Genomic DNA, 12,116 nt, shown 5'->3' on the forward strand with positions numbered 1-12,116 from the left:
CATGAAAAATACCAGAAGGATTGCATTGAACATAAGCAATACCCTGATAAACTTTCTAAGCAATTGCTAATGAATTAGGAATAGTTAAGTGATATCCCAACACATTAAAGTAAAGAAGGGTCAATGAGGAATCAACCCTGATTGTTTTGTCTCTTAAGCTAATGGTATTTTACTCTGGAATGCCAGATGCCGATTGACACCAATCAGATTGGTTTTTCAGTCAGTCTGTTGGTACATAGTAACTGAGTGCCTTCTAGGCACAAATTTACGCTGCAGGCAGGAGGATGGAGAAGAGAAGAAAATGTAGTCTGCACTATCACGGAGCTTACAGTCCAGTGTTGAAAACTCTCGTTAGCCAGAAATTTCATGAAGAGTTAGCAAGTGCTGTGGAAGTGTGGAGCTGGGGTAAAAGAAGAGATACTTGGAAAGCTGAAGGGTAAGAGTTTCTCAGAGGAAGAAAGTGGAGAGATCACTTGGGCCAGTGTACATACTGAGGTGGGAGGAAACATGGTGTCTTTGAGGCACTGAGAAAATCCCATCGTGGCCAGAGCAGAAAAGGATGAGGGAAAGGGCTGCAGGGTTCCCCTGGAATGATGAGCAGAGCCAGAGACCTCTCTGAGGCAGGCCCAGGAAGACATTCCTGTTAAAGAGGAATTTGTTTATCTTCTTGGCTGCCTCATCATGGAGAACTGCTGAGAAGTCAGTGGCCCCATGTCCCCATGACTTTCTGCTTGAATTTGTTTCTTCTAAGAGACCCTGAGGTTCCCAGTTTTCGGGGGCTGATCCTGTCTCCTCTGGGACTTTCATTAACTACCATGTGCTTAATCTGTCCCCCTCATCTCACTCTCTCAAAATGTTCTGCAGAAACTGCTGGAATTTGGAGCCCATCCTCTTCAAACTCCCTTATGCCCTCCAAGTTCCCTTCACTTTCACGTTCTGATCAAAACCTGACTTTTCCCTGAAAACACCGATTTCCCCGTCACCTGGAGGCTTTTTTTTTTTCTCTCAACACACTTTTCTCTGGGCCGAGACTTGGAATGGGTATACTTCTCGCTCTCAGCTGTCACTTTCAACAATCCCCCTTCTGTCTCTCTTCTCAACAGCCGGCTACTTGAAATTCACGCCATGAGGCAGTACCGCCTAGTACTTGTACTTGTTGCTGTCACCGTCTTAATCTGGTCACTCTCCTTGTCCACTGAAGACTGCAGCACCAGACTCATCAGGTTCCTCATCTCTGTCTTACTCCTGGAACCACTGGTACTTACTACAACCTCCTTAAACACAACTGAGACAGCAGTCTGGTCTCTCAGTTCATTGACTTCCTCATTTCTAAGCATCTTTCCTTCCATCCTATCTCGGCCTGTGCATACACCACTGACCACCACCAACTGTACAACTTGAAATCTTGATTTCTTTATTCCGTGCTCTGACCAGTGCTTCCTATCCTTATGGCTCCTAACCCAGAATGCTCTATTTCAAATAATTGCTTGTCCCCAGGGAGATACCCAACATTTTCCCCTATCAGTTTTTCTTACTTTTCTACTTTCCTCATGTCTGCACATTTTTTTCTTAGCCAGATTAGATAATATGATCCAACATTATAATCATTCTCCTTAAATTTATTCGACTCCCTTGCCTCCTCTTTGTCAGCCTCACCTGGCAAACTTCACCTGGTTAACGTCAACAACCTGAGTACTCCTTGTCTGCACTGGACTAAGGCAAAGGCAGGAAAATAACACATAGTCAAGTTGCTAGCCTACTTTTGGATTCACCAACACAATCTCTAATGCGAGTTTCACAGTGTCTCTGAGTACTACTGTACTTCTTCAATATGTGTGCTTGCCCTATCTTTTTTTTGTGTGTGCTTGCCCTGTCTTTAAAATTATATTTTTTACATATTTTCTGCTCTCCTCACATTGTCAGCACCAGATCCCCACCATCTATTCTCAAATCATGATCTGCCTCTTACCTCATTGAAAAACTAGAAAAGTCAGCTGCCAACTCCTCACCTTCCTTTTACCAAGTCTCCTTATCTGTGGTCTCTGCACATACTCTGTACTCACTTGGCCTCCTGGATCAGTGGCCTCAGTCCTAGCAGTAGGCCAGCTCTTCTGCTCAGGCTGTGGTTCCTAACTGCCCTCGTCCAAGTCTTCACTTCTATTCCCTCTAATTTGCACCATTGACTGCCCCCTGTCTCTTGGTTTATTCTCATAAATATATATATGGGTTTGTATGTCTCACATCTTGAAAAAGACCTGAACAAACAGTTTTCCTTGACTTCCTTGCCTACTGCCCATCCCCCTTCTCTCTCCTCCTTGGCCATGTTTCTGAAACTATGGTCAGTAACCACTCACAGTCTTCACAGTTTTCCCTCTTCTACTATTCTAAACTCATCCCGTTAAGTGTTAGGGTCCACCATTCCTCTGAATTGGTAAGGTAATGAAATGTAGCAGACATTTCTCTCTCCAGTATTCATAAACTTTTAGCAGTGTTCAGCAGGTTCACTTCTCATTCCTTCTCATTTTGCTTTCTCTTGACAGTCACTCCACCTCATTGTTACATAGGAGTGGTTGGGATCACTGGGAATATAATTGCTCCTAAGACAGGCTCCAAGGAGCACTAACTTTTAAAAGCTAGTACACTCTGTGACCTGACATGGAATCGGATGCAGAGCAGACAGAGAGATAAGAACCCAGAAAATACTGTGTCTGGAACTCAGGTTAAAAAAATAGTTTCAAGGAAAGGGGGATGGTGATATATACTAAATTCTACTAAGGCTTCAAGAACGTTTGAGCTGAAAAGTACCCAGTAGATTTTGGGCATTGTATGTTATTGACTGTTTAATGAGAACATTTTTGAGGTGGGGTAGAAACCAGAAATAAAAGTATCAATAAGGTGATGGTTAGAAATGTATACAACACTTTTGAGAAACAGTGAAGGGCAAAGAGTGAGAAGTAAGGTGCTGAAGTGTAGTATTCGATGCTGGAAATAGATTTATTTTAATTGCCAAGTGGATTAATTTGTTGTTGTGTAATAGGGTGATCTACTTGGAGAAGTGACACAGGCACACTTCATTGTCTGAGGGCATGTGTCTCCAGTGCAAAAACAACCGGAAACCATGTCATAAGATGTCGGTAATTAGGCTAATTAGCAGAAATGCCAGAATAAATGTAACCTGATTGTTGAACTCTGAAGGACTTTACCATGGAAGAGGGAGAAGAATCACCATGAAGTAGCTGATCCAGGGGATAGGACACCAGCTGCTGGATGGGGGTTGCAAGGAGGCAGGTTTGGGTCCATAAAGGTATCTCACCTTGTGATGGCCCCTCGGGGAATGAACAATACCAACACTGGAGTCACGATGGGATGGACAGCACCTTCCCTTATATCCATTTTTGCCTATCTCTGTGTTTCTTTCCTGAATCAGTGACACCTGCTCCTGCTGGGGTTGTATCATGCTCGGCACTAGGGAAATTGTCTTCTTTCCTCTAGTTTCTTTTATGCTTAGAGAGAGAGACCAGGTCCTTTCTTGTTCGCTTAAATTACAAAAACACTGCTTACTTATAGTAAGCAGGGAATATATACAAAAAATGTAGAAAGAGAAATGAATCACAGCCCATGACTCCTTGTCTATTTGTACACTTCTGTTGTAAACAGGATTAATGGACTGGTAAGTACTGTTTTTGAAAATCATCCATTCTCATTGAAACATATCCAAACTCATATATCCTTAAAGGGTTTACGTTGATGGAATCTTGTTATTTGATTTTACAAAATTGGGATTATATCACACACATTATTGTTATATTAGCTTGTATTGCTTAATATATCATGGCTATTCCTCCAGGTAGATCTAACTCATTTGTAAATCAGTGGTATAATATTCCAGTCATCAGAGATTGCTAGTCCAGTTCATGTAACCATTTACTTATTTACTGGTAGTCTGATTGGTTTTGATTTTCCCTCTTTATAAACAATATAAACCTGCCTCCTTAAACCCTTCATCCATCAGCGAGAGTCCTGCCCTTGGAGCAGCTCATGGTGATTCTCCTCCCTCTTCCATAATAATCCTTTCGTACATGTATTTCTACATACAGGTGAGTTTTTTTACTGTAGGATTGCTCTCAATGTTGATATTATTAGATCAAAGAACACACACACATACATTTTAATAGGTATTGTCAAATTACTTCTGGGGACTCTTTTCAATTGTCTTCTTCGTATCTAGAGAGAATGCTTGGGTTTATAAAAAACTGGAGTATTAAACTAAAGCCAGATGATATAGAAGCTCCTAAATCAATAAGCTTAAAAAACCCATGTCTCATGCTAAAATATTTGAACTCTGAAATAAGGATTGACAGTTGCTTTGCTCCTGGTTTCTTTCTCCTTCCTTCCTTTCTGCCTCCCTCCCTCCCTCCCTTCCTTACTGTTTTTGCATTTTACAGTGTTTTCCCGTCCCTCAACACTTTTCCAGTTCCTTGTTTCCCCCTCCTCCTTCCCTGCCAGCTCAGGTATATCTTGGGAGTTGTCTGAAGTCCACAGCCAAGGGAGAGCGTGGTGATAGATATTTCAAAGGCAGAGGCTCACTCTCTTCCTTGCTTCTCTTTCCTCACCTCCTTTTCTTGTCCCTGTGAAAAGCCAAGCAGATATTAAGCTATAAGACCCTACACTGATGATAATTTTCTACAATCAAACACAATGAGTTGAGTGATAGTGAAGTCTCCAGTCCTGAAAGTGAGCAACCACCCAGAAGGGGTCCTACCATCATTTTCTGAGATGTTCCTAGGTTAGAAAGTTGGATAGGATAATATGGAAAGAGTACACCAATTGTGGTATTTTATGACAAGTACCATGTATACTTCTGTTTTCTTGTATTGTTTCAAATTTCTGTTTTTCCTTTGGTTTCAGTTTTTTATGCATTTTTGATCCCACGTTTGTTATCTGTGTCCCCCTCCATGTAGTTTTTGTCAGTATATTTGAGTATCATGCAAACATTTCTGCTTACCACTTAGCCATTTGTCCACTTAGCCATTTTTCTGAGTCCTCCTTCTTCCAGTTCTTTACAAAAAGTGTTTTCTTAATATAGTAATCTTTGCTTGTGCACATGTCGTAATGAAAAATAGATAAGGAAAGTTTATAATGGGTTATATAATTTCCCGTTAAAAATATAAATGGAACACTGAATGCAAACTACTTCTGTGATTCTGGATGTTAACAAAATATCAACTATTATTACCACAAACCATTAATATCAATTTGTATTCCCTTTGTTATCTTACTTATTAGCAAGAACTTAAAGGGATTATGTTTTACTGGATTTTATTCACCCATCCATTCAATAAATATTTATCAAGCCCCTATACATAGTATTTATAAAAGCTTCTCAATGCACACTTGTTGAATGAATGTATACAATGTGGTAGGCACTGTCCTAATAGAAACACAGAGGTGAATAAGACATGCAAGGTATTTCCTTTTGTGGAGCTTGTGTGTGTGTGTGTGTGTGTGTGTGTGTGTGTGTGTGTGTGTGTGTGTGCACATGCACACGTCTGTGTTTTATTTATTGTGGAATGTGGAAAGTGATAAACCAGTAAATGGATAAAATAATTTCAGGTGGTGATAACGGCTATGATTTAGTGAGTGTCTCGGTAACTCAGCCCGTTAGATTAATTACAAAGCCAGGTATTTTCACTTGTCACTTGGACTGAGCCAAGCACTTTAGATAATCTTGTTTGGGGCAAGACCACCCCCAGCTGTCCCTGATCTAGCACTTCCCCCTTGTCTGCTTCTGCAGGAGTGAGACCCAAGAGCTGTCCAACCGCTGCCCCCTGCACAGGTACATCAGCCTCTTCTGCCTCCCCTGTTGGCTCCCAAGAGCTCCTTCCTTCCCAGCAGGGGCAGTAACAGAAGGTGCTGCTGCCTTTTCAGACAAAGAGAAGCTCCGACTGAGGGGAGGAGACACGGTGTGCTCAGGGCGAGTGGAGGTTTGGCACGAGGGCTCCTGGGGCACAGTGTGTGATGACTCGTGGAGCCTGGCCGAGGCCGAGGTGGTGTGTCAGCAGCTGGGCTGTGGCTCTGCCCTGGAGGCCCTGCAGAAGGCGGCGTTTGGGCCTGGAAATGGGAGCATCTGGCTGGATGAGGTGCGGTGCAGGGGTAGGGAATCCTCCCTGTGGGACTGTGCTGCGGATTCCTGGGGGCAGAACAACTGCAAACACGAGGAGGATGCTGGAGTGCGGTGCTCTGGTGAGTGGCTCTGGTTGAGCTGGAGCAAGGGTGGGGCAATGGGGTGGGCTAGGGGAAAATGGGAAGTTTGCATTCAGAAAGCATCTAGGTGCTGTTAGCCCTGGATCTAGGACAGGAGAAGGTCTTCACATTAATGTTGGGGTAATTGAGGGGTGATTTCAGGGCTCAGGTAGGGAAAATGGGCTGCCCTGCACTCTGACCAATTACTGTACTGCAAACTCCTGTTTTCTCTTTAGGTGGAAGACCAATATTGCTGTCTACTACAGCAGGTACAGTGCCACCGTCTGTAGGCAGGGGAGAATATTCAGATTCTTGGGCCTATTCTGTGGAATCTGACAGAATTAGCCAACTCAGAAAAAGGGAAGATCCTGAAGAGCCATCTGCTGGTGGGGAGGTCTTAGGGCATTTTCCTTGGGGAAGCTTCCCTTAGTTCCCTTCAAATTTCCCTTGCCCTTGGGCCAAGGGAGGCTGGTTCCTGTTACAGAACCTAAGGTTTTCCCATTTGGCCATGAATGTCACTCCTCCACAGCAAGAACACGAGTATCACCTTTCTGCAGCTAGATGCCTATCCCAGGAGTTACCTGATGCTCTGGTCTGGGGAAGCCCGAAGAAAGGGGTTGCAGTTGTGTGACTTGGCCCAGCACCCCCTTGGACCTCATTGGAGTGGAGTTCAATTTATCTCAGGACAAGGCCTGGGGGAGTGCCCACCAGGGTCAGAGTCAATCCTGTTATGTCTGAGGCTGGGACTTGTCCAGGGTGCTCTGGAAATGCTAAAGGAGTTTCCCTGGGTCCGTGCCCTATTCCAAATCCTATTGGCTTTATTCTCCTTAGGGATCAGACCAGGCCCAAATCTTGTCCGTGGCATCTTCTCCCTGTCTGAGATGCTCTGCCTCATCCTGGGGGCCCTTCTCTTCCTGGTCCTCGTCATCCTGGTGACTCAGATGTACAGATGGAGAGCAAAGCACAGAGGTGGGCTATAGGGAGTACAGGGTAACGTGGGAAGTGTGTGGAGGCAGGAGATGGGGCCAGGTGTGAGAGGGGGGAAAACTGTGTTTGAAAAACCCCCATCTGCCCCACACGAAACTCTAAGGGCTGAATCTATAGAGTCTCTTAGGATGGAACACTCATAAGTCATGGCTTCTCTGTGAGACGAGAAAGAATAGGGGCTGAGCTGTGGACACAGAGTCAGACAAGGGAGAGAGGTGCAGACATGGTACATGGGGTAGGAGGGACTCTGCAGGAGTCCTGGCAGCCCTGAGGCTTTTTCCCTTTGTGAGCACTGGGAAGAATGATTAGCTTGTTGGTTCAGGATGAACTCAGGGGGCAATCTCTCACTTGCTGGTGGTTTGCTCAGCCTTACCCGGTTTCGAAGATGTTCTCAATGAGGCTGTGTACGAGGAGATTGATTATCTTGCGACAACGAAGGAAGATCTGCTGGGCAGCAATGGTGTGTATCCCTGCCTTGCCCTCCTGTGCCCTCTAGTTGTCAGGCCCCCACTGTCTGTGAGCCAAGGCTTCTCAGCAGACCCCATACCTACCTCATGCTCACTGAAGCAGCTTCTCCAAAGGCAGCAGAATGGGTTCCTGCTGAGCCCCTGTGAGCTCTGAGCCTTCTCTTTATACTGCAGTATACTTTACACTACTATATACTCAGCCTTCTCTGAGCCATACATCGTGCTCCAGCATTTCTTCTCAGCCTTACCACATGTCCCATGGGTGTGAGAGGGTGTGTTCTGTTTGTTTTGTGATGTTTTTCTCCACATTAGGGGCCCTGTCAGATGACTCTGTGACTAAACTGCCATATTACAGTGGGGATGGTGAGGAGAACAGTAACTTTCAATCTGCTCCAGGTAGTAGGGGTGAATCTGCCTTGGCTGGGTAATCAGGGCAGGGGACTTCCCTTCACGGAGATGAGATTCAAGAGGGACAGTCTTCCTTTGACTGGAATTAGAGGGGTCTCTTCTCTCCTTCTCTGGTTGCTCTGATGTGCCTCATGGTGAGGCTGGGCTTTCTGTGTCCAGAACCACCCTCATTCAGTTGCAACAAATACACATTGTTTTGAAAAATAACATCTGGAAAGTGTAATTGACCAAATATCTTAGTAAGGCACAATGGTGTAAGAGTTTCTTTGAAATATGTAGGAAATATTGAGGTGTTTGGATTATTTTTCTGGTTTATGGACACATAAAATGAAATATATGACCTTGGAAAAGACCTGTTAAAACATGGAATGAATAGCACCTCTGTTTAGCAGCCATTAGAATCTCTGTGGCAGAAGGGGTTTTAGGTATTACCTAGGCCAACCCGTTTACTGTGGTTTCATCTGACCCCTTTGTCTGCCCTTAAAATCCCCAGCTCAGAGGACTGATGCCCCTAGTGAGGATTATGATAATGCTGAAGAGGTACCAGTGCCTGAGGCTCCTCCTGCCTCCTGGATGAGTGAGGGGGAAGTGCCCCCAGAGGAGGAGAATGGGATGAGGGCCTCTCAGACAGGTGAGTGGGGTTAGTTGATCTCTTGTAATCTTTTGTCTCTGTCCTGGAAAGGGTGAATTTGAGCTCTTTATTGCTCATCCTTCCTATAGATTCAAAATTCAGATGATCTCAAAATTCAGATGATCTCATATCCTTTGACCATCTTCCTTTCTTTCATGCTCTCACATTCCTTGGGGAGGGGGAGCATCACTATATTCTTGGTAACTGCGTCTCCATAACTTCATCTTTGAGGTGCTTGCATTAAGACACAGATTAGTTTACCAAGTCCAAAGATAGAACGACTGTTCTGGTAACATTTTTGTGCTGTCTCATATGTGAAAGGCATTTAGAGATTTAAGAAATATTGCAATATTGGAATTTGTGAGGCATTTGATAATTTGAGATGCACTGCAATCATATGTTAGCACTAATATGTACAAAGTCTATGCTATATGGTAGCCTTGAAAATTAAAGCCATGATGGTGGATTATAGAGTCTGAATTTCTGGGCAGTTAAGGGCCAATCTGTTCCAGACGTTTCAGTGGTCAAATGAAGACGTTCATTCTCCAGAGAAGAGTGTTTCTCCATTTGAGGGCCAGTGTGACACTGGGGAGGTGGCAAGTATGGAACAGATCCTGTGATTGTTTTTGTGGGCATTTGGGAACACAAGTCAAGGCCATCAAGAGCAGAGTGGGATTGTCAGTGAGGACCTGAGATTTCTCCAGGTCTCCTGTGCCCTTCTCTTTCCGAATTAAGATCGGTAAATTGTGAAAGGAGAAATTTTCATGTCCCTTACGGTTCTTACCATTCTTGGGCCATCTCTGCTGAGAAACATGTCTTCATAGAGCACCTGTGTTGGCCATGGATCTCCTGTGATAACAGTGTTTCCCAGAGACCCACATGGACTGGATCCTGATAGGATAACCTTGACATATCTTTACTGTAACTATATTAAATTGTCTGAGTCTCCTTGAACATTACTTGATGCTTCATCATCACCACTTACTTGACTTGCTTCCACCATGGGGCACTGTCCAGGCCCTTTGTCCCAGTTCTAATCAAACTTCTCTTTACTGCTTCAGGCTCTTCTTTACAGTTCTCTAGAGGGGTTGCTGGTCCTGGAAAAGAAGAATCTAATCCCTGGCTGCTCCAGGGGGAAGAAGTGAACACTGTGTATGATGACGTTGAACTAAATGCCCTTGGAACATCCACTGCGGTTTTCCCATGACGTTGCATTAAAAATGAGATAAGGCCTTGGATATTCTAATTGCCTGTCTTTCAATAGAGTAGTGCTGACTTATAATTGTATTATATGAAATTACTTAAAATTAAATATTCTGAATAAGGTACTTTTTGCTTTGTTGATTATTTAGCAAGTTTTATCTCGATTCACAGTTTCCCTCCAAGGAAATACAAGGTGAGTATATTGACCTGTTTTCTTACCTCCCCTATAGGCTACTCAAGGCCTTACTTTGCCTGAGTTCATGAATGTTCCAGGCTCTCTTTCTTAGACAAGGGACTCTAAACTTGGTCCATACTCATGCCCTCATTCCTACCAAGATGAACTCATGGGAAAAAAAAAAACCAATCCTGAACATTCATGTATGCTCTTCCTTGAGATGTGGTATCATCTGTTTTTAAACAATTCCTAGGTACCAGACATGGGTAGGAATTTCAAAGTTGAGGGTGGGAGGTTGGCTAGGAGAGAGAATGGATACAGCTTTCCTAGCCTGCCCAAATTTTCATGGATCAATTAAAATCCAATTCGGGGCACCTGGATGGCTCAGTGAGTTAAGTGTCTGACTCTTGGTTTCAGCTGGGGTCATGATCCCACAGTTATGAGATCCAGCCTTACCTTGGGCTCAGCGCTGAGCTGAGTGTGGAGCCTGCTTAAAGGATTCTCTCTCCTCTCCCTCTACCCCCTCCCCCACACTCAAGCACTTGCTCACTCTCTCGAAAAAAATTTTTGAAAATCCAATTCTCCATTACTATCTCTTCCTATTCCCTAGGTTACTTTTCCCATTTATTACTCAAGCCCATACAGATTCCTTCTCACTCTTCTCTCATATCTAGTCAGTTATCATTTCCTTTCAAATTCCGTCTTTCCTCTCCATCACTTCTTATTTCTTCAGGACATTGTCATTTCTTGTCTGTCCAATTATAAAGCCTTCTAAGTGAATTATATCAACTGCTGTCTTTCTTTACTGCAAGTTGATAAAGGACAAATTGGCACTGACCAACAGACCTGCATCCAAGTGGGACAAGAAGACAGAGAAGAGACCCAGGCAGAGGAGATCCAGAAGGAATATAGAGAGATAAATCAGGAACTATTGGCTACATGGGTTTTATAGATGTGGATGGAGTGGTGACATGATTGAACTATTAGAGGAAGAATTTGAGACCACTGGGCTTCTTCTCTGAAAACATATTGCTCCAAGATTCCTTTGATCTGGTTACTATTTACAATGCAAATGTGATTCTTCAAGATAGAGAGAGCTATCCTGTAGCAGTAGCCAAGGAAAGATTATGTCTCCAAAACATCCCATCATATAGTGAACGTGTGGAGGGGTTACTGAACTAATGATAGAAGAACTGGAGAGTAGTGACCTGGTCATGAGCCAAGCCCAATCTATTAGTACTTAATTGATGGCTCTGGTTCCAACCTATAATCACTTTTGCAATTGTCATAATTTTTGGCAGGCATGGGGATTGGGAAATAATCAAGGTTTCTCTCAGTGCAATATACATGGCCATTTGCCATAGGGAAGTAATGACGTCAATGATGGAATAAAGTATACCCACCAAGATTATTATATTTTACTTCTGATGCATGGTGTCAACAAAACCAAAATAGAAAGCTGGTTACTACGAGTTTTCAACTTCCACTGATTTTTCAGTTTCCACTAAATGTTCACTTAAGAAGTCATTATATTTGAGAGATTTTATATTCAGCCCAGGACCAGGGATTCAATTCTTCCAAGCCTTGAAGTCTATTGTAGAGAAGGTGGAGCTTTGTTAGATAATGAGGTTGGAGACCAATACTTGTGCACTTTTCTTGATATCACAACTGGCTTAGTAATCTTCCCACTACTTTACAGATCATTTAGCATTCTTAAGGCCCACCTTGGTGCTCTGCTCTCCATCTGTGTAGTTGAATCACCGGGATGCTATGGACCAGGGAAAGAAGGTCCCCCAGGATGAGACAGAGAGGATCCCAGGTAGGGAGAAGATGCCAGGGATAGGAGCTTAGCCTGAATTGCTGGTGCCTGAGGAGAAAAGAGGGCCATGAGATTTTAGAGAGGACGTAAGCCCAGGAGAATCCCCCCTTATCCCAGTCATCTCCCGAGTCCTCAAGACCATGAAGTCACCATTCAGATACAATGGGTCTGTCTGAATCTCAA

At 43.7% G+C, this 12,116-nt stretch overlaps 1 protein-coding gene across 9 annotated transcripts in view; it reads left to right on the forward strand.

The window, feature by feature from the left end:
• LOC114222491 (antigen WC1.1-like) overlaps positions 1 to 10,064 on the forward strand; it is a 41,921-nt gene extending 31,857 nt beyond the window's left edge. For 7 of the 9 annotated variants that reach the window (XM_028121004.2, XM_028121000.1, XM_028121001.1 and 4 more), the window contains 8 exons: positions 5,795 to 5,836; positions 5,929 to 6,243; positions 6,480 to 6,512; positions 7,075 to 7,212; positions 7,598 to 7,690; positions 8,010 to 8,093; positions 8,599 to 8,736; positions 9,798 to 10,064. In XM_028121004.2, the coding sequence (XP_027976805.1) occupies positions 5,795 to 5,836; positions 5,929 to 6,243; positions 6,480 to 6,512; positions 7,075 to 7,212; positions 7,598 to 7,690; positions 8,010 to 8,093; positions 8,599 to 8,736; positions 9,798 to 9,943 (989 nt within the window). In that variant the 3' untranslated portion in view covers positions 9,944 to 10,064. The remainder of the gene's footprint in view (positions 1 to 5,794; positions 5,837 to 5,928; positions 6,244 to 6,479; positions 6,513 to 7,074; positions 7,213 to 7,597; positions 7,691 to 8,009; positions 8,094 to 8,598; positions 8,737 to 9,797) is intronic. The other 2 variants (XM_028121003.1, XM_028121006.1) reach the window with 1 other exon arrangement.
• The last annotated feature ends 2,052 nt before the right edge of the window (positions 10,065 to 12,116 follow it).

This window comes from Eumetopias jubatus, unplaced genomic scaffold (assembly GCF_037043125.1).
Source record: "Eumetopias jubatus isolate StellerSeaLion01/CBP00866 unplaced genomic scaffold, mEumJub1_p1.0 scaffold_8, whole genome shotgun sequence".
NCBI lineage: Eukaryota > Metazoa > Chordata > Mammalia > Carnivora > Otariidae > Eumetopias > Eumetopias jubatus.